The sequence below is a fragment of the Daphnia pulicaria genome, chromosome 4 (assembly GCF_021234035.1).
Source record: "Daphnia pulicaria isolate SC F1-1A chromosome 4, SC_F0-13Bv2, whole genome shotgun sequence".
Classification (NCBI taxonomy): domain Eukaryota; kingdom Metazoa; phylum Arthropoda; class Branchiopoda; order Diplostraca; family Daphniidae; genus Daphnia; species Daphnia pulicaria.
The window spans coordinates 653,092-674,594 of NC_060916.1; the positions used below are offsets into that span (position 1 = coordinate 653,092).

Below are 21,503 nucleotides of genomic sequence, written 5' to 3' on the forward strand. Positions count from 1 at the left end.
ATCTTACTTAAAACGATAATTTTATCGCGTTCATCACTAATCTTGTTACTTGGAATACACAATATGCGATATTTCTGAAAGTACGGCAATGGTATTAATTAGTAATTCCTAAAAACGGTGCTGAATGGCGGGAGAACTTAAGTGACTATGAAATCACATAATTTTACAAATGATAATTAGGGAATTGGCATGTTATGATTATCAGTTAGATGGCTTAGGCTCTGAGCTAAAAAAAGGAGCACTCTCTTGTACCAAGAGATAAAAGCATACGTTACAGACTCGGGATTGCCTCTTGTTCGGTCCACTCGTGACAGTCTTACGCAAGCAATCGCCGCAAAAGATCTGGCAGCAGTGACGGCAATGATGCTAACAATAAAGAACGGAAGGGTGGAAGAAAGAAGGGTTAATAATTGCATATTCCTGTGAAATTTGTTTGTCGTTGTACTTACTTTTCTTTTAGCGACTCCAAATGCTTGCCGGCACTCAGCACACTGATCTATGTCCTCTTCGTATTGCCATCGAAGTTCCTTCTCTGATTGACGAATTTTTTCCAGTTGGACCTGAGAAGACAATTTTTCTTCGATTTGTTTTTAATTAAACTAAACAAAGTGTAACTACTTGTAATTGCTGGGAGAGCTGTACAAAATCCCGCTGAACGGCTTCTGATGTTTCTAGGTCTGCTTGGAGGGCGCTGACGCGATTTTTCAGTTGTTGATTTTCATGTTCCATTTTGGCCTATGGCATGAGAACGTAAGTAAAAATTTTCAATAAGAACGCAAACGAATATATATTACCTTTGAAGAAATAGATTCGGAAGCACGATCTTTGATATCAGCTAGCTGCTCTTTAGCCTGTAGCAGGGCTGCCTCCAGCGAGGCTTTTCGACTACTCTCTTCGTCAAGTTGCGTTTGAACACTGCGCATCATTCCCAACTGTTCCCTCAGGTAATCAATTTCACCCGTAAGGGAATTTTCCAAAGTTTCCTTAGATTGCTGCTCACTAAGTAACTGATTCTTTAGAACTAAAGTTTCCATTTGCCATTTTCTCTCCAGAGCTTCTTTTGCCACCTATATCCGCAAATAAACTTTGTAATAAATAATATTTCAATATTTGCTTTGAAATTAAATTTGTACTTTAGCTGCAATGAAATCTTCCCTAAGGTTCAGACAAACGTATTGCAATTCTTGCAAATTGTCGGGTAGATTAATCATCTCATTCTGTAGTTGTTCGGCATGAAGGCTATGCTTACCAACAAGGAAATCGTTTTCTTCTTGCAACCTAACCAAAAATTAGTAACAGCGTTAAATTAGTCATGAAAACCACAAAATAAAATGTTATCTTTTACCTGACTAATTCAGTGCTGACCGATTGTCGGTCAAATTGTAGCTGCCGTAATGTTTCTTGGGCTTGATTGCGGAACTTCTTGAAAGCGGACGTAACACTCTTTAGCTGGCTCTGAACATCTTCAATATTGCCATAAAGCAAATCCACCTGCAGGAAATAGATACAATTCTATCATATAAAACTTTGGAAAAAAATTAATCTTTCGCTAACTTGTTTTTCATAATCCTTGGCTACTTCCGTCCATTTATGCTCCATGTCTTTTATAAGATCGGACAACATTCGGGCTTCTTCTCGAGCTTTAGTTAACTGCTTGTCCAATTGGACTTTTTCTTCTTGCATTTGTTGGAAATCAGCTTCAAGTTCTTTAAATCGCGTATTCTGGTTTCCGTCTTCAATACGCGCAGAGTTCCCCTCGCTTGAGATTAAATTGCTATCAACACTGCACGAAGACATGTTTTCAAGATCTTCCTTAGTCATTTGCCTTGTAACCATTTCCGGTGTGCCGAATGTGGCGGGATCAAGGACGTAAGAGTCTGCTGAAATGTCTTTGGAAGGAGATTGCGCAGAAGATTTTCTTTTGAGAACAGGGGAGATGCGGCTTATCAATGGTCCAATTCTGTCCTTGATTGGGAAGCCCTTTGAACTGTCTTTGCTGGAATCCTAATAAATGAAGATAAAAAAGGATATTTTAATTATTTTTCCTTGAATGTTCTAGATCTCTTTCTACAGTTACGTTTTGAGATGTAGGGTGTAAATTATTTTTCTGCAATGAACGGCGTAATTCCCGATGTTGGCGGCGTTCCTGTTCGAGCAACTGGCAAGCCTCTTGCATCTGGGATCTATACAAATTTTATTAATAATACCATTTCCTATTAAAAGCAGTTGTGTAATTTCAAACCTCAAACGTTCACGTTCTTCCTGAAGAGTCGCTCGCTGAGCATTCACAATCGCAAGAAATAGTCCGAAGTCTCGATGGGGTAATGAATCCTCCGTGTTCATGCCAGTTCTAGATATTAGATCAGTTATGGCGGATTCCAATGATTCATCTTCTACGATTTTATCCAGTAATTGAGAACCTCGAACCAGTTCAGCCTATTCATATTTCAGCTGAAATTTTAATCCATTAGAATTGTTAGAGCTTTTTCTCTACCTGATTGCTCTCATAAACTCTTAGTTGTTCATCAGTGTATCTTAACTTATCCTTCAGCGCCTTAATTTCTTCTTCTAGTGGGAGTACCTATATGGCGTGAGTAATATAAGGTAGCATTAATAGAATAGTACAATTAGTATATAGTATTTGATAATGATTTGGAGTACCAGTGAACGTAAAACTTCCACATCTTCTTGAGCTCTCTTCATACTCTGCTCTAGATAGTCATCTCCAGCTGAATCAGTTGATGCAGTAGCAACAAGAGGAACAGGGGCTGGTGTTTGTGATGCTAATATATTAGGATTGGTAAGATTACCCACTTTACGAGCAAGGGTTTTTGTGACTGCAGAAAAGACATTTGGATTGTCTCTGTCTGAAGAACTACGTAAGTCATGAACTTCTAATTCTAGGCGAGTGACTATATTTTTAAGTCGTCTAATTTCTGCATCACTATTTTCCTGGGTCTGACGAACAGCCTCTTGAATATTTTCTATTCAGAAAAAATTGTTAGTTCAATCAAAAAGTTGCTGGATGAAAATGGGCTTCTTACCTTTCATCAACTGCTGCAGTGTTGCTACCTCTTCTTGACATTTTCTCCTTTCAGTTTCTATTGATTCTTCTAAAGAATAATTTGCAACAGCTGCAAGACTTCTTGCTTCATCTAATTCAAACTGAAGACGTCGAATTTCTTTCTCGTGATTGCCCGGTAACTCTTTAGTCACAGGAGCTAAAATAGAACTAACTACACTATCAGTCGAATCAGCACAATTGTTTGCCAGAGATGATCCAACGGAGTTTTCAGCCATAGTTAAGATATACTGCTTGATGGCAAAAACTATTCTATGAATTAATGAATTAATAATATCCAAGATAAAACAATGCAAATCCAATCAGTATGCTTCAGATCATGTTGACATGACGATGTCAATATCCACCTAGCGGACTACAGAAGAGTTGTATGAAAGGATTAGTAGGACAAGACTAGTTCAGACTACACTTACAGACACCCTACCTGCACCCTACATGTAATGAAAAGTTAAAAGTCCAAGTTAAAAGTGTTACAACGATGTACCGTATTTTCTACAATATCTAGCAGTAACGTAAAGGAGGTTGAAATAAATAAACACAGAGTCCCTTAGCCAATCGATGTATTATAGAAAAAAAATCAAAAGAATTCTGTATGGTTGATTACTGATTTTCGATAGCACAAGGAAAAATTTAATTGTTATGCCGATCACGGTTGTCTCGGTTATCCCGGTTGTCTCGGTTATCCCGATTATCCCCTCCTCTATGGTTATCTCGATTATCTCCACCTCGGCGTTGCCAATTGCCACCGCCTCCTTGTTGTCCTTGCCGATTGCCATACTGCGGTCGGTCACCGAAACGCACATTTTGGTTTCCACGAGAGAACCCAAATGGACCTTAAGCACCAGAAAAATAGTTGAGAAACATGTTAAAATAACTTCAAATAAGAATTTTACCTTGACGGATCTTCAAAATACGCTCGTTGTTGTCGACCAAATTAGCCAATTTATCAGCAAGTTGGAGAGACATGGATTGCAAACGAGAAGGTTCGGTTCTATGCATAACTACACTTTGAGTGGGCTCATCCAGGGAAGCCTGAATAACAAGTTTATAATCAAATAAATGTTGAAAGCGAACTTAGATAAGTTAAACCAACCATTAGTTCTTCATTCATGACCATTTTCGAAATGATAGCATGGACAGTCGGTTGTTCCAGCTCAAACATTTTGGACAATGTAGCCATGGAAAGTGAGTCGTAAACGGATGAATGAGTGAAGAGGTACGTCCGAAGGGACTCTTCCTGAATCTTCCTCACCAACATCGTACGTACTCGATCGGCTTGATAGAACAGATCCCAAACCTACGAAAAAAGTGAATGCATTAGCTATGCTTAAATTAGTAAAATTTTTTGTTGGACTACCTTAGCATTCATTTTTTCATTGATGATAAAATTGTGTGCTTGCTTCCAAAGTCCGTTTCGCATAGCCTTCGAAGCAGCTACTACGTGTTCCCTCATTGATTCGGGGGGACCTGTAACAGCCTGTCTCTCGCTAACTTTCAGTTGGTGATGGAAACTTTTGGAAATCATTCGTCGGCGAGCATCCGACTCGTGAGCTAAAAAAAGATGCACATTAAAAAAATGTCATCGATGACTAAAACAACAGAAACTAACATACCAGCCATATACGGAATCTCGATCAGCATAGCCGAGACCAAATAAACGCACTCCAACAATTCCAAATTGATGTGCATGTGGAAAGGCATCTGACGTTGTTTTTCAATTTTTTCCTGCTCAGATGTTCGTTCATGTTGACGTTGGAGGAGGAGTCCTTGAGCCAGTAGCTCTTTGGCACGACCACTAGACTGGATGTCCAACAACGCGTGGTGGGCCTCCTTAATGTGGCCGTGGCGGAAAGCACACAGACCCAACTGAACCATTGTTCGATTGTAAAGAATCTGAGTTGAAGGATCCAGTAAATGAACCGTTTCCTAAAACCAAATTCCAATATTAGTACTATCTCTTAAAAACTGGTCAAGAACACGAAGTTGAAATACCTGGAGATGTGACATAAGCATCAAGTCACGCGCCTTGTACCATTCGTCATGAAGAGCATAATGGTAAATATGACACAGCATTGCCCTCGGTCGGATTCTCTCTTCCTTATCGTTAACATAGATGTAGCGACATAGGCGGTCCATAACAGTCAGGGTGGTATCTTTCTCGATTTTCGTCTCATCCTACAAGAGAATTCGATAAAATTAATAAAAAAGAAATTAATGCTTCGGTAAGCACTTCTTACATTATGTAGCTTGATGGTGTTCGGGTCAAATTTGTAATACATGTGTTCGATCTTTCGCATGTAAAGTCGGCACAATTCAGCGGGCAAACTCTGTCGTTCAATGTAATTCTGGAGACTGTCGATGATCGCCGTAACTCGAGTTTCGTCCTTAAGTCTCTCAACATATTCATTACTATGGGCGTCACACTCCTTGAGAATTTTAACAAATTCCTCGTCCATCCGCTCGACAGTAGTCAGCATGCATCCACGAACGCTGAAGAAGCGCCGAGTTGGGTCTTCCTCGGCGTCATATTCGGCCTGATCTAACTTCTCATGGTCCTCCTGGAAGAAAAATAGTTAACAACTGCAACGATGAAGATTTCTGCAAATTCATACCGAAACGTGTTCTCCCATGACGATGTCAGTACGGGAATTAAGAAGGGTCAGAAGCTCGGCAATGCACTGCAGCAGCTTTTCCCAGTGCTCTGGCTTCATGGCGTCACAGATCTTGGGATTGTAGTCGAAGATGGCAGAGATGATTGTGAACTTAACTTTAACGGCTATGCCGACGCCGAGGTTGTTAGCCTCTGCCACAGTGTAAAGCTCATGCAGCATTTCAACTTGCTCACGTCGATCAGTACCTAGAAAAGAGGCCAAACTTTACTAACCGAGCGCGACTTTCAATAAAGTTTTATATTATTACCTTTCTTTCCTCGGGCGGCAAGAATTTCGAACAACTTTTTAAGAACAACTCCTGTGTTAATATCGGCATCTTTGGCAAACATCTTTGGCTTAGCTTGAGTAGCCTTGCCCTGCACCTGCCAGCCATCGCCTCCCTCCATTTCCAGTTCTTCCTCTTCCTCACGATCCTTGCGTCGTTGGGCCTTCTCCTTGTCCTTGCGGTCTTTCTTTTCCTTTTTCTTATCCTCATCGCCACCAGCAACCTTTAAGAACTTCTCCTTCAGGTTGGCGTATTTTGAGTCATCATCAGATGAAGATGTCTCATCCTCACCATCAGAGTCCCAATAGGAGTCGTCACTTTCATCGCCTTCAGGAGCAATTGGTTTCACCTAAAAATATTTCAGATATTAGCCAAATAAATCAAATTAAAAACAGTTAAGCTTTAACACTAACCTTTGGAGCTGGTTTGTGACGGGTTTCAGATTCCGATTTTCGGAATGCAGCAGGGCCTTCCGCGCCACTTTCTTCATCTGATCCATCTTCAGATTTTTCCTCGGCTTCTTCATCCTCTTCCTCTTCTCCTGGATTTTCTTTAAACTTTGCTACGTCCGACTCGAAGTCTTTAACGTACTTTCGCATTTTCTGACGCAATGTACTCAGTGACTTTGAGTTATTCTTGGACAAATTTTTCCTTCCATCCCTATCTTCCCAAAGTTCATTAAGGAAAGTCTCAACTTCCACCAGACATTGGACAAAGAATCTAGGAGTGACTCCCTTCTCTTCCTTTGTAATTACTGGCAATGCCTTTTGGTAGGCCTTAGTCAAGTCTTCAAACGAAGAAAGCATTTTGCTCAAATCTTTGTTCTTCTTGTAGTTTTTGATTAGCCTAATGATTTCCTTAAGTTCTTCAAATCGCTTTTCCTTTGCTGAGCGAACAATTCTTTTCTGTTCTTCTTCATCATCACTGAACTAGAAACAATTAATTTTATTAAAAAACCATACACAAAACTTAACATGGGTAAAATTGTAAGCTTACTGTGTAAGTTGGAACAGCTGTGGGGCGCTGCTGCACCTCTTCCTCACTAACATCACTCTCTGTATCCGAATCAGAGGCTGTGCCGAAAAAACGACTCATGTTGTAGTGTTTTCACTCTAAAAAAAAATGTGAGCACATTTTATTAAGATACTATCATTCGCTGTAATTGCTGATGCAACCAACCGGCATTGGAAAAAAGAACAACATAACCGTTTGGAACATTTTTTTCTTGACAAAGTAGATGATGATCATAAAAAACACACTTACCTTAATGAAAGATAGAAATCTGCGTGAAAAATATCCAATAATTGAAGGAAAATGCACAGAAATGTGCCGGACGACGTGAAAACGCGGTAGTCGTTGACGGACAGTGCATATGGCAGAGAAGCGTTGCCAAATCTAAAAACTTATCGTGTTCAAACAGAATATTGAAATTTGCTTAAAATTGTACAGTCTTTAATATTATAAAAATTTAAATGACCAAATTATTGTATTTTCTAGATTGTGAAGTAAACTTTGTATTACTAAAATACAAACGATGAATCGATTAATGAATGTGCTCTAGCGGTGAATTTAGGTACTAAGATTTCTCTTCCTCCTAATGGAACTCGTTTGTAAACAACCAAATCGATGTGCTACCTGTGTGAATGTGTCATTGGCCACCCTAATAATTGCCCTTTGTTGAAGATTCATCAGCTTCATTTCATTGATGGCAGTGCATGTTCAGCAATATGTAGTTGTGTGGGAATGTTTGAGTCGTCCAAATTCTTCGCATTGGAAAGCGTATTCCCCAGCCGTTTCGCAGATTTTAGAAAAAGCGTATCAAAATAAACTAACTCAAGTCTTGCTCGGAGATGCGGACCCATCACTCAGTAGATTCAGGTTGGATATTTGAATGAATAACGGTCTTTTGAATTGTTATAATGTTATATTTAATTTTTTAGGATTAGTTTGACATCTATGACTCAAATATGTGAAGTTAGAGAAGAAGCAAGCCCAGTGAGAAGAATGCTCTATCCCAGGAGTAGTACAGCTGGACAAGGAATCCGATGGGATTGGCTTGGTGATAGGTTTTCTGAGTGGAATGAGTACAGTATGGAAGCTCAAGTTGCCATAGAGAAAGCTTGGTCCTCAGTAAGTTAACACAAGAGTCTATTTAACAATACTGCATAGTGCATACTAATAATGTGTGATTTGACTTATTACAGGGACTTCAAACCTTGGATCTTTCAAAGACCTGCTGTGTGCCTTATATAATTAATTACTGCAACTTGACTCAAGTAAGAAAGGATACTGGTTTTGTAAGAAGTATAAGAAGAGTTCAACAGGCAACATATCCTGCTGCTTTAAAACATGAAGTGCCACTTGGTTTGTCTATTCATTTTTTTATTTTAAAGAAATTTAAATCAAAATGTTACTTTCTTAGAAACTGTCCCTCAACCTGCAGTAAAACCTGAGCAAGAGACTGTTAAAAGTTCTGGATCCAGTGGAAAACCAAATTGGCTCTCTAATATGATCATGAATGTAGTTAAATCTCCCAGTAAAGGTTCTGGAGACCAAAAATCACAGAAATTAGGTCGCAACAGTGCCGAACAAAGTAGTGATGATTGCCCACAAGACAGCAGTTCTAACCGGAAACGTAAGGAATCTCGTATAGCTTTAAGAGTTGAAAGAAGAATGTCTCGTAGTTCCAGTTTGGATACTGTTTCAACATGCCTCAGCCAGGATTCGATCAAACCTCCTCAAAATTCCGCGAGATCTACTAATGCATATTAATTTTGTCTTTCGTTATTATTTTAAATTTGCACTTGTTATTCGCTCACTGAACAAACCTAACATGAAAATATAAAAAATGGCATTCTTTTTAACAATTTTACCTATTCAAATCTTTTTTTCTCGATTGTGCGAGACCGCTGATCACCTATTAAGACAAACTCATACAATCATATTAATTCAACTTTGTGAGCATCTATAGATTATAAGAGATAAGATAAGATATGAAACGGTTAACGAATATGATATGGTTCCCCTATGCCTAATGCAATGGAAGCATAGAATGAACTTGTAATAATTTCCACTTATACAATGTACAAAAACCGGGTTCGATTCTAAGTTTTACCCTTCGGAGATGCAGCTAAAAGAATCTAGCTCGACAAATTTATCTAAGTTAGGTCATCAGGATTGAATTTTCACCACCTGATTTGTTCCCTATACTGCTCTTTAACACTCCACCGCTTGACAGATTCATAGCCGAGAATGATGGAAAAGCTATAAAACGTGGACATGATGATACGGGCAGTTAATCCTTTGGTGAACGTATAAAAGCGCTCCTCTCGCCACAAAATGCGGAAGGTTTGTCCAATCGAGTCCAGGCGTTGTACCTATTTTATTCGTCAAATGAATTCAATTGACGCCTTGGAATGATTCAAATAATTTTACCTGTAGTCTGGCTCTCACAATATCCAGAGGATTTATCAATGTCGTTGTGGTTATACCTCCTAGAATTGCGGATGTGCACTGAATTCCCAACTGGGGGAACCACACAGGGAAGAGGTTGCTGAGATGATCTACAATTTTATTTTCTTTAATGGTGAAATTTCTTTTTAACGTTTTCAATTGATGGTACCTTGATACAGATGATAGAACGTCCACCAGAGTGCTGAACTAGGCACATAGGTGAACAACGAAGCAACGTATCCACGATAAAAGCCCCGGAGACCGTCGGTATGGTAAATATCTTTCGTGATTGCCAGGGCTAGTTGCGTCTTACTTTTTCCCATTCCATTTTGAAGATTTGGCTTGATATTTTGGGTTACACCATCAACCTGAATAGCATAAATTTAAATTTGACATTAGTTTACATAATCTTTACAAAAATTTTCACTCAGATACCTACTTTCTGACCCATCATCATCAAATGTTGGCTTATTACATCAATAGGCACAATGATTGTCTGCCCCACCAGAGAAGCACAACCCCCAGCCACAAGTGCTCTGATTCTTGAATCAGTAACACCATTGGTTTGCAACAAATGTCTCACATTTTCATAAGTTAAAACATAAAAGGTCCCGGAAACGATTGAAAATAAATTGACCCAAAACCCTTTATACAGTCCTTTGAAGCCTTCATATTTGACAATTTTTCGAAAAGCATCCCAGGTACCCTTGTAAACCTCATTACCTTTCTGAATTTGCAATCTAGTTTTGACTAAAGTGAAAGGGTAAAGGCTGGTTCTAACCATACATGAACTTGTAATACTCAAAGGGATGAATTTTTTCTTATCTAACATTTCCCATTCAATGGTTCGAATGTAAGATGTTTCCTCGATAGGATTCATTTTGAGCATGTAAAATATTTAAAGTTATATAAATTACTTTTATATTACAATCGACTATTTTCTATTGGCTTTGGGATTGTGAATCATATTGAAACGCAAAAGGGAACAAAATTGAAGGGAGTTACAAAAGCTAAAATTTTGAAAACTTTGAAACAAAACAACCTGATAACCGAATAATTTTTGTGTGCGCACAAAACTATGTTTTCATGCTCAAACTGGAATTGGAGGGTACGATGAGAATCACAACTATAAACCGCCTGACCATTTGTAAATCAACATTAGAAATATTTGTTCGTTCTGTTGTTTGATCTGAATCTCAACCATCTGATTGATGGAAGAATGAAAGATTTTCGTCTGCTGAGTTCTGCCATCTGCTGTCGGAAGAATATATCATCAATAGCATCACATTTTGACTGGCAGATGGCTCTATTCGCAGCTTGTTCCAATTTATAGGTTGTCTTTGTAAAGTCTCACGGCTGTTTTGGCTATTCCTATTTGGAATTTGACATTCTTCCAGCCATTGGTATAAAACAACCATCAACTCAATTTTGGTGTAACTATTTTGTTGTTTCAGTTATTGAAAAAATGAACAAGTTATAAAAAAATCTCGATTTGAAATGAGCCTTAGACTTGACTCCCTACCGGATGAAGGTAAGCCACTGTCGTTGATAAGCTTTTCGTGTTTCCATGCAGAGAATACTATAGATTGCCATTTCCCTTTCAGACATTCCTGCTCAAATGGCGAAAGATAAGAAATGCAAGTCCTTAAAGGTAAGATTGAACTCAGTCAGCTATGGTCAGCTCTTAAAACTTGTTCTTTATTCACTTAGGAAAATTTGGAAGTCCTCCAAGTCCAGAGTGATCAAGTATCAGAGGATATTAGCCTCACTTCAAGCGAAGAGGCTGAACTAATGAAAGCTCAGTCTGTCGATGACTCCATGTCCAAGAAAATTCCCCAGGATAATTCTTCTTTGTCATGGGAAAATAGAGAGGGAGTTGAAATAACTCTTACAGCACAACCTGAAGATACAGTTGTGGGAGAAGAACGCTTAGACATAACAGAAGTAAGAATAAATGCTACTTCATAGAAGTTATTTCTTAAACATCATCCAATTGATTTCTTTTAGAATGAAGATCATGTGGGAGATGATGAAATGGACACCAGAAGTGAAGTTAGTTCTTCTTCCAGGGTATCAAACCAACACAGTCCTCCTTTGTCATCAGAATCTTCATCTTCTCATTCTGGTTCTGGTACTTAATGCTCATTTATCAATTAATTATTTCAATTTTTAAGTGATTATGTGTTTTGCAGAAAAAGAAGATGGCGATGAAGAGGGGCGAGGCCACAAGAGGAAGCGCAAACAACTCAAAAGTTCTATCGACGAGAAAAGTTTGTCAATTTCTATCGTTTCACAACAGTCCAACTAAATGAATGTTCATTGGTGCTTTACAGGTTCATCACCAAAGCGTCCTAAGTCAGACGGAGAAGGGAAATCAAAGAAATATGGTAAGCCTTGTCTGTTTGATCTCATTTTTTCATTGTGGTATTAACGTCAGTTTTATCACCAGATTATTCGACAAAACTAAACTATCTCTTCCGCGACGCGCGATTTTTCCTTATGAAAAGCAACAACCCCGAAAATATCTCTCTGGCCAAATCCAAAGGTTGTCGGCGTTCAAGAGTTATCTTCTTACTTCGTTAACATTTACAAGAATTACTTTATTTTACGTCATTTTCCCCCTTAAAAGGTGTTTGGTCGACGCCTCCGCAAAACGAAGCCAAACTAAACCAGGCTTTCCGTCAGTGTCGCAATGTCTTGCTCGTTTTCTCCGTCAAGGAGAGTGGCAAATTTTGCGGATTCGCTCGGCTTTCAATCGAGTCCCGAAGAGATGCCAGCCCAGTTCAATGGATACTCCCTCCGGGACTCTCTTCCAGAGCGTTGGGCGGTGTTTTCCGGATTGACTGGATATCCAAGTAAAGCTCACCCTGAATTTAAGTGAGGTTTAAAAACCAACAATGTTCTGTTGTTTCAATAGGAAAGACTTGTCATTCACCCGAGTGATGCATCTTTACAATCCATGGAACGAAGGCAAACCGGTGAAAATCGGTCGTGATGGACAGGTTTTATTTTCTTAAAAATGCGCACTCAATTGGCGACATTGTATTTGATTATAGAACGACATCAATTGAAATTGTCTCTTTGGTCATTTCCCCAGGAAGTGGAGAATCACGTAGGCGAGGAATTGTGTCGTCTTTTTGCCGAAGATTCAGACGTGGAATGGTCGACTGTTTTGCGACGCTCAAAGGATTCTGCCCGTCGCGTTCAAGTGGCCAACGGTGGGGTCCGTCCTCGTGGCCCGATGGCACCGCTACAGCTGCAGCAGCAGCAACAACAACAACAACAGCAGCATCAACAACAACAGCAACAAGGAGGAGGCCGGCGTGGATTCCGCGACAGAAACCGAAACCGTGGTGGATTCGGTTCGGGCCGTTCTGGCATCAACGACAGTCACGACATGGGGAGGTACACAGCTCAAATCAACCAAAAGAGACTCCATTCTTCCATGCGGACGTTAAGTGTTAAAAAAAAATGTGTGCCTCTCGAACTTTTTGTCGATGGCTCGTGCTATGGAGCGGCCAAGGTTTCCGAGTCTCGTGACCAAACCCCCCCAAAAAGATTCCGAAGTGACCGAAGTTGGTTCCTAAAAAGAATTTGCTGTGTGCTCCCTTAAAAAATGTAGAAAGTGCGTGCGTGTCACAGTCAAAAGTGTTGTCCAGTTCCATCTACGATGGACGTGGGGGTCGATTCCTTATATGACTTAACGTCCCGTTTCGTATCGATTTTAAGAACTCCCCAAAAAAGCGGAAAAGTGAAAGTTTGGGAAAAATGAGTTTGGCAGGAAAAAAGAACGTTGGTTGCATGAAGTTCCATTCTTCTTCTTTTAAAACAAAACAAAAAAATTATAAAAAAATTTGTTTTTAAAAAATGAAGACTCATAAGCGACCGGTAAAGACGGTCTCGCTACTAAGTGTTGTCTGTGGTTCTCTCTGACTCCCGGTGCTAATTAGCCTATTGTGACTCGTGTTAAACACACCTTTTTTAAAAACAGAGGCAACCTGCGACGACGTCAATCCAACGATGATGACTACCACCGCAACAACAACAGGAACCTACAAAAGAGAGGTCGAGGTAGTCGACTCGATTCTTCATTCAATTGAATCTACTTCACTTTTGATTGTCCGTTTTTATTTGTTTTTTTATAAATCTACATCTCGCCCCATTGAATTTGTCACACGTAGGATATCGTGACTTCAAAGACAACCGTCGGGAGAGGTCGCCGGGAGTCAACCCTTATGCCATGCACCGCGAGCGAGCTTACACCGCCGTACAATTTTTCGCATTTCCTTCCGACCAAATGAATGAATCTAATCATTAAAACTTGATTTTTTGTTTTAAAATTTTCAGGCTTACGCCGAGTTCATGCGAGAGTATTCCTCTCTAGGACCGATACCATATCCACCGCCGGTAGGAACTTTTCTTTTAGAATTTTGTTTTTACAATCACGTGAATAAATGACCGTTTTCTGTTACAGCCGCCATTTGAGCCGCTGGCTCCGGCCCGTTATTACGATGGGCCGCCATTACCAGAGTATCCCCCTCCGCCACCACCACCTCTTCCATCGAGGTCGTCTCGTGGTGAAAGTCACCGTTCGGTAGGTTTTTTCTTTTTAAATCGACCCGATTTTTTTATTATTCTAAACTTTGTGGCTTCGTTCATTTTATTAGTACGAAAGATCGGTTGACGAGTTCCTCCGACGAACTGCTGACCGCCGAGAAGACCGCAGCCGTGAGCGTCGCCTACGTGAGCGTCGTTGAATTTTGTCGAATTGAAAAAGAAGAAAATAGGCACTGCCGCCGTTGTCTTTTTTTTTCTCCACTGACTATTTTTGTTTTTTTTTGACTTAATTTGATCCACAGGAAGGCATGAATTTTTCTCTTGGCTCGTGTAGACTTCTTCATCTTGTTTCAGTTTCCAATTTGTAAACCTCCCTCGTCGACTTTGATTTCTGTTGCAATAAACAACGGCTCCTTGTTTACAAATCTAATAACAACTTTTTAGAATTCACTCGATTGACCATATAACCGTTGTATTACGAAAACAACCCACCGTCAAATATTGGGGAGAAAAACTATGATATAAAAAAATCGAAGGAAGAAAGAGGAATGCAAAATAGCACAATATTCAAAGAAAGGATAAAATGGACAAAACTGCAGCACAAGACCGAGTGCTTTTCCTTTTTTTGTCATTTAAAGGGATGAAGTACGAATTGGGGGTGGGGATACATCATCACTCTCGACGGAATGAAGGGACATTTTTTAAAAAAAGGGAGAAAAATACAAATGAATTAAAAACAGTCTCTCTTTTATAAAATCGACCAATTTAAAAATATGTCTCGAAATTCCGTCCCCAGTTGGATCTTTCTTTCAACACAATCCCACTCGGTCCGTCCAAAAATATTTTGTAAAAAAAAATGTGTGAAATATTTACAGAAATTAAATGCTCGAAACGTATTTTTTTGGAAGAATATTCGCTGCCGAAATATACTATTATAGCTTTCAATATTTTTTTGTGTGTCAAATTCCCGCTAGAAATTTAGCTGTTCCGATTTTTGAACCTTTAAAAAATGTCACTCGATAGAAAATGTACGAAAATGAAAGAATTAAAAAATTGAGGGCAAGTAAAGCTAACGGGAGGAAATGCAAAAATGTGGAAGAAATTTGTATGTGGGAGAGTAGGGAATAAAAAGAGAGGCGCTTCTGAGCAAAACAGGATCACGAAGGAACGTCCAAGAGCCCAAAAAGGGGCTTGTCGACGACACCCTCATCTCTCTCTCACCTTTCTTATTTATTCGACAGTGACCGACTTGGCCAAGTTGCGGGGACAGTCGACATTGCAGCCACGGAGGACGGCGATGTGGTAAGAGAGCAATTGCATGGGAATCACCGTCAGGATTCCTTGGAGGCAGTCGACAGTGTGCGGCACTTCGACGAATTGCGAGGCGTATTTCTGCGTCTCCAAATCGCCCTTCTCGCAGACGATTATGGGGCGACCCTCGCGGGCTGTCACTTGCTGAAGGGCGTTAATGCATTTCTAAATTTTGAAAGTCAGAAGAAATTATCAAAATGACGGCCGTTGTTTCAAACAATTTCAACTTACGACGTAGACGGGATCGCGGGTGGCGATCATGATCAATGGCATCGTCTTATCAACGAGAGCTAACGGTCCATGTTTCAATTCACCAGCCAAAAGACCTTCGCTGTGCATGTACGTCAACTCTTTGATTTTCTGTAAAAAGCAAACGAAAAGTTAAAACCTTGAAATTCTTCAACTAGATTTTTTGCAAATGCTTACCAGAGCACCTTCCAAACAGGTTGCGTAGTTCCAGCCTCGACCCATGACCAACATGGATTTGTTTTGATAGATGGCTTTGGCCAATTCGAGCACCTTGTCGTCATTGGCGAGCACTTCCTTGATTTGATCAGCCAAATGCTTCAAACCTTGAATAATCTGCCAAGGACAAAATATACCGTTAACTTTCTAAATACCCGTTTCCACGCATAGTTTAGTAGTTCGTTTTGTTTCGTTTTGTTTATTTACCTCAGCTCGTCGCGGCTGAACGGAAATGCGGTCCTCGCACATCATCAAAGCGAACATGACCAGAGAAATAAACTGGGACGTGTAGGCTTTAGTGGAAGCCACACCGATCTCGGGGCCGGCGTTGATGTGGACACCGCAATGCGACTCGCGGCAAATGGAAGAGCCCACCGTGTTGGTCACGCCGAGAATCAGAGCGCCACGGGCCTTGCAGTAGCGGAGAGCCAACAAAGTGTCGGCCGTCTCACCTAAATTTGTTTCCCAGCAGACAAAGAGTCATTACAGGCAATCGAGTTCAGTGTGTTTATGGTCGATAAGTCTGCTGCACGGATAATTGCTTACCCGATTGCGAAATGAAGAAGCAGACGTCGTCACGGAAAATGGGGGTATTGCGATCCAGGAAGTCTGAGGCCAGGTCAACCATAACGGGCAATTCCGTCAGCTCCTCCAGCAATTGGCGAGTGGCAATGGCGCTGTGGTAGCTAGTGCCGCAGCCAATCAACAACAAGCGTCGGCAACGACGAATTTCGGGGATGTAATCCTATTCAGTCCCCAATTACCAAATAATTAAAAATCATGCTCATATAAAAATAAAATAGGTTTTTTACCGTGATGCCACCCAAAATGACGGTTCCATTTTCAAAGTTAACGCGACCACGCATAGTGTTGACAACCGATTCCGGCTGTTCGAAAATCTCCTTCTGCATGAAAGAGCTGTAATTTCCTGTAGAAGACAATGTCCAATTAGAAAAATCGATCAATGATAGTCGGATCAATAAAGATATAACGAACCCTTCATGATCTGCTGGATCTCCATCTTGAGGGTGGTGATCTCACGAGCGTGTGAATCCTCCAACAGCCTCTTGAGGCGATGCAGACTGAGAACACCATCCTTGACTGCGGCCACATCATCATCCTATCGATCCATAACAAAAGATGCGCGTTAGTTTCTTTCTTCCGGAACTCGTTGGCGGAGAAAAAAGTTGTTTCACCTCGAGGAAGATGACGCGGTTGGTGTGTTCGATGATGGCCGAAGCATCTGAAGCGAAAAAATATTCGACTTCCTCGTTCTCGTTGCTAGTGTGGAACTCGGCGGTCGAGTCGACACGCGGCAAGCACGGCATTTCGAATCCAACGGGGCGATGATCTAATTTTCCAACCGAATAAAGATTAGTTTCCCATCCATTTCCATTTACGAGAATCTTTTTCTTTTCTTTTAAAGGAAAACCCATTGCCAATTGTCTTCCAAATCGGGAAGACAATAAAAGTGTAACAAAAGGCCTCGAGGAGAGAAAAGGCAAAAACGAAAAAATATTGAAAAATGTTTCCCGATAAACCGCGTACGAGTGATACAATCAACTAACTAAATAGTGCCAATTGGAAAATATTTTTAAAAAACTAAGTGAAATAAACACACACTAAAGTGAAAACTAAAAACAGAAAAATAAAATAAAATGTACCTGGAACAACATGTTTGCTTTCGATCTCTGATCAAGCACAAGATGGAGGTTGAGAGTTAAGAAATGGAAGGAGCGAAAGAGAAAGAAAAAGAAGACATTCCGGATTGTGTATCGGATGCAGGTGAAAGAAAGAAAAGGAATCGGGATGGATGCAAAACAAAAAAAAGGGGGTTTGTGTGTGGTGGTACGGATATCGATGGATCAATGGCGTCAGGCAGCAAAAAAATAGAGAAAAAACGGACAAAAAACACACAAAAATGAAATAAAGATGGTGAGCACATGACTATCAATAATTAAAAAAGAAACGAGCAAATCATTATTAGCCAGTGTGGAAATAACAGACAAAAACTCTGGAATTATTTTTAAGTCAAAATGTTATTCAAAAACCAATTCCCCCGTAAAATAAGGTCAAGTCAAACAGTATTCGTTTCCAGCCCAAAGTGACAGGTTTCTATTCTCCATTAGCCAAAACCCGATTACTTGGAAATATATAAGTGAAAGCGTTGCCCAGGTGAAAGCGAAAGCAGTCTAGAATTTAGGAAAAGAACTTTCAAGTCTAGACTATTTAAGCTTTTTCTACGATACCGAAAATATTTAAAAGGTTATAGCCCAAAAGATTAAGAGAGAGAGAGTATGTTAGTAAAAATCAAACAAGGACAGATTTGTTAATGTAAAAGAAAGAAGTCTAGTATATACAAGAATGAAAAAAACAAGTCTAGTAGTTTTTGTTTTGTTTTTTCAAAACTAATAGTCGTAAGTACCTGCGAAAATTTTCAGGTCAATCCGTGCATCTGTGTTTGTACGTGTAGTTGTTTTGTTTGGATTCCACCACAAATTTTGGGAGACAATATTCGTTGATTAGTAAAATAATATGCAATCTTAATAATCATGTCGTCGTCGTCATCGTCGTCGTGGTAAAAATAAATAAAAATAATTTCCGTGATGATTGTTGGGAAACACAAATTATTGAATGGCTTTTTGCAGCATTCCATTGTGAATCAAACCGCACACCATGCCAACCACACCACATGGTTATAGTATACGTTAAAAATAATTCGGGGTCTTTTCCTTTTTACGATCGGGCGCCAAATAAAAACGAACACGTCGAAACACGGTTCTTTTTTTTTTTAAAGAATAAAAAAAGGGTCTCGGCTTACCTTTGCTGTACAGGACGGGAATGTGATCGGTGGCCAGTCGAGACTTGGACTTGATACCGACCAACAAGGGGCTTCCACGTCGGGTGGCAACGCATTCGCCTGGGAAATGAACGCTCTTGAAACACAGAGAGAAGGCACCTTCCTGTTTGGTCATTAAAAATTAACGAAAAAATGTTAATTACGTTTTAAATTTGAAAAAGAAATTCAATTAAAATCACTTACGAGCTGCTGAATGACTTGCTCCACCAACTCCCTGAAGGAATAAGTCGGATGTTGAGAGTAGATGTGCTTGATGAGCTTGGCAATGATTTCAGTGTCGGTCTCCGACTCAAACTTGTTTCCCTTGTTCTCCAAAAACTTCTTGATGTCCTTGTAGTTGGTGATGATTCCTGTTATGTTTACAAACGTTGTTAACATTTGGCACGAAACATTGAAAAGTCCGAATTTGACAAGAGTACCGTTGTGGACGACAATGAACTCGTTGCTCTCGTCCGAACGATGGGGATGAGAGTTGACCTCGTTAGGGACTCCGTGAGTGGCCCAACGGGTGTGAGAAATGCCGCAGTGGGTCTCGTGAACGTGATCGAAATCCAGTTGATCTTCCACTATAGTTCGCAAGGTAAAAGGCGAACGAGAATAAAATAGAAAGTAACGAATTGAAATATTTCCAAGAAATCGAAACAAGTTTTGAAAAAAGGCAATGCCAAAACTTACTCGAGGCAATCTCGTCTTCCAGGGCCTTGACTTTGCCGCGCTTTTTAATCAAGTTCATCCCAGTAGAGTCTGCGGTGTCGACACCAATTCCTGGAAAAAATTCAATTTCATATTATTAGTAAAATTAATTTTAGAAAGGAGTGTGTGAGTCATTTGATTCATGTGTGGTATTGAGGAGAGAAAGGTTTAAAATTCAACGAGGATAGTAGGGCACAGGAAGTGGTCTCTCTTACCAGCCGAATCATATCCGCGATATTCGAGTCGTTGAAGACCTTTGATAAGAGTCTCGATGATTTCACGCCGGGTCTTGGGCGTCAGGTAATTCAGATAAGCAAAGATTCCTGGCCGGGGAAAAACATGACAAATTCAGAATTATTATTTGACATTCCATTTTTATTTGTACGAGAAAGTGTATATAGGCGCTAATTAACATATGATTTAAGCCCAAAAGGGAAATCGTAACATGTGCTGCCCATCGTCGACCGCGAAAAAAAGGAAATGAAATGTTTTCTTTTTAAATAATAATAAGGAACAAACAACCCTATAGGGCAAGGCTTTTTAGGCGAAGGTGAAAGGTGGACCAACTTTCCCTCTTCAATTCGGCATTTGATCTGGGTCATTAGAGATCTCAACGGTTGCACTGTGGACAGTTAAGAGACACTCACACGTAGACACAGAAATTAAAAAAATAAAAACACATCATCCATCATAACGAAAGCCTCTCTCTTTTTACACAAGTTATTTCTATCTTTATGAGTAAAAGAATATGGTGGAATTAAGGACAGAGAAAGTCAATATTTTTGCACCCCTTTCTAAAAGAAAAAAAAACAATTCGTAACCAGTTCTTTTTCGAATAGTACTGTTCTGCAACGACTTTTTATTTCAAGGCGAATGCAATTTTTTCGATCGAGGAAAAAGGGTCTCTTTCTCTTTACTTTCCTGGTCGTGCCAAAAAAGGCCATCACGCCATAAAAACAATAATAATAATAATAACGGACCTTGCCAAAAAACAATTCCTGGAACTTGTTGACGAATGTCTCAATATTGAGCGAGGAAATGAAACGAAAGTGCAAACACACATTTCTCAAGCATTTTTCCAGTCGAGCGATCTTACGTTATCTGAGGATGCGATCAGATTATTGATTTTTATTTTCTTTCTCGTCACATTCTTTACTACGTTATTTCTTCTTAAAGCTTTCTTCATAACTGTAAAATTAATGGGCCATAAATAAATAAGAATTGTGTGACCCAAGACAACCGGAATTGTGATGTTCAGAATTAAAAGCGAATAATATTTCAGTTAGCTAGGATGCCGGGAAAAACAGTTAAATTGTTAATCAACTGTCTGCCAAATGTTTCATTGCAATGACGCCGAACCCCACACTCACATGCACAGCCAAATGCAATAAACAGCTGGTTGATATACATCTATAAGATTGTCGACCTGAATCGACTCGAAAGGCTGACGTGAGAGACAGGCCCCACAACATGGAGAGCATTTAACAAGAGATAAAAATCGAAAAAGGGGGAAAATAAAACGAGTAAACTTACCGCACATTTCACAGCTGTTCCTTTCGAAATACAAGTGTATAAAGAGCAATAAAAACGTTTCCCAGGGTAGAGCTGAGAGAGGGTAATGTTGACTGTTTCACGCTGCAAACGGGAATGACTTGAGTTGCTCAGGTAATCGGGTTCATATACACAGGGAAAACGTCGGGTGAGTGGCACACAACTCTGGGCTGGCCGCCAATAAACTGTGTGAAATTCAGGAAGCAGAAAAGCAGCCGACGTAGAAATCGGTTTCTGGCAACTCCCTTAACGCTATCTACCGCTCGCCCAATCAACTACGCACTAAACTCTCTAGGGGGGGAAGGATAAATACCACGCCCGTGTCAAACAAATGAAATATTGCGTCAGTTTAAAAAATTTATCAGTAGGAAAAAATTGGGCAACAACAAAGTTCATAAACACAATTGATAAAATGAAAATCTAATGACCTTAGATTATAGATTTATTATTTTCACGATGACGAGCATTTTCGGTCCGCCCTCAAAATTGAACCAATCCGCTCGTTCAGATAAGCTCCTGTCCCTACCGACCACGCAGTAAAATAAAAATTGGATTAATTTTTTGTGTTTGTGTGCCGAAGATTATAAAGCTTTA

The 21,503-nt window shown here is 39.9% G+C and overlaps 5 protein-coding genes across 9 annotated transcripts in view; 2 read left to right on the plus strand and 3 right to left on the minus strand.

Moving 5' to 3' along the window:
• Nucleotides 1–21,503, plus strand: part of LOC124336387 (calcium uniporter protein, mitochondrial-like) — an 878,707-nt gene that overhangs the window by 94,902 nt on the left and 762,302 nt on the right. The gene's annotated exons all lie outside the window — the stretch shown is intronic.
• On the minus strand, nucleotides 174–3,394 carry LOC124336093 (rab GTPase-binding effector protein 1-like). Of its 2 annotated transcripts, none has more exons than XM_046789734.1 (12): nucleotides 3,045–3,394; nucleotides 2,662–2,984; nucleotides 2,495–2,581; nucleotides 2,243–2,436; nucleotides 2,078–2,183; nucleotides 1,555–2,004; nucleotides 1,346–1,491; nucleotides 1,134–1,278; nucleotides 795–1,067; nucleotides 619–735; nucleotides 450–560; nucleotides 174–366 (listed from the first exon to the last, which is right to left on the minus strand). In XM_046789734.1, the coding sequence occupies exons 1-12, from the start codon at nucleotides 3,298–3,300 to the stop codon at nucleotides 202–204; spliced, it is 2,373 nt and encodes a 790-aa protein (XP_046645690.1). In that variant the 5' UTR covers nucleotides 3,301–3,394; the 3' UTR covers nucleotides 174–201. The 2 variants fall into 2 exon arrangements, with proteins under 2 accessions (XP_046645690.1, XP_046645689.1); XM_046789733.1 differs by having other exon boundaries at nucleotides 2,072–2,183.
• LOC124336542 (eukaryotic translation initiation factor 3 subunit C-like) lies at nucleotides 3,626–10,634 on the minus strand. Its single transcript, XM_046790393.1, is given in 16 exon segments — nucleotides 3,626–3,915; nucleotides 3,976–4,114; nucleotides 4,176–4,379; nucleotides 4,440–4,633; nucleotides 4,696–5,008; nucleotides 5,075–5,257; nucleotides 5,320–5,640; nucleotides 5,695–5,939; nucleotides 6,002–6,368; nucleotides 6,433–6,948; nucleotides 7,016–7,131; nucleotides 8,610–8,731; nucleotides 9,209–9,396; nucleotides 9,455–9,582; nucleotides 9,642–9,840; nucleotides 9,912–10,634. Coding segments are annotated over 16 exon segments (3,888 nt in total). The 5' UTR covers nucleotides 10,362–10,634; the 3' UTR covers nucleotides 3,626–3,712.
• Nucleotides 10,826–14,628, plus strand: LOC124336154 (YTH domain-containing protein 1-like). The gene is made up of 15 exons (XM_046789845.1): nucleotides 10,826–11,003; nucleotides 11,077–11,123; nucleotides 11,183–11,416; nucleotides 11,480–11,603; nucleotides 11,665–11,742; nucleotides 11,806–11,859; nucleotides 11,922–12,017; nucleotides 12,102–12,327; nucleotides 12,390–12,474; nucleotides 12,570–12,877; nucleotides 13,464–13,543; nucleotides 13,654–13,739; nucleotides 13,820–13,879; nucleotides 13,947–14,066; nucleotides 14,140–14,628. The coding sequence occupies exons 1-15, from the start codon at nucleotides 10,970–10,972 to the stop codon at nucleotides 14,227–14,229; spliced, it is 1,722 nt and encodes a 573-aa protein (XP_046645801.1). The 5' UTR covers nucleotides 10,826–10,969; the 3' UTR covers nucleotides 14,230–14,628.
• On the minus strand, nucleotides 14,485–21,083 carry LOC124336123 (glutamine--fructose-6-phosphate aminotransferase [isomerizing] 2-like). 4 transcript variants are annotated; one of them, XM_046789790.1, is made up of 16 exons: nucleotides 20,892–21,083; nucleotides 19,574–19,681; nucleotides 19,341–19,430; nucleotides 19,085–19,231; nucleotides 18,849–19,015; nucleotides 18,627–18,768; nucleotides 18,231–18,260; nucleotides 17,470–17,496; nucleotides 17,002–17,156; nucleotides 16,802–16,925; nucleotides 16,618–16,733; nucleotides 16,352–16,550; nucleotides 16,013–16,257; nucleotides 15,767–15,922; nucleotides 15,572–15,700; nucleotides 14,485–15,505 (listed from the first exon to the last, which is right to left on the minus strand). In XM_046789790.1, the coding sequence occupies exons 1-16, from the start codon at nucleotides 20,896–20,898 to the stop codon at nucleotides 15,260–15,262; spliced, it is 2,088 nt and encodes a 695-aa protein (XP_046645746.1). In that variant the 5' UTR covers nucleotides 20,899–21,083; the 3' UTR covers nucleotides 14,485–15,259. The 4 variants fall into 4 exon arrangements, with proteins under 4 accessions (XP_046645746.1, XP_046645748.1, XP_046645747.1 ...); XM_046789792.1 differs by lacking the exon at nucleotides 18,231–18,260; XM_046789791.1 differs by lacking the exon at nucleotides 17,470–17,496.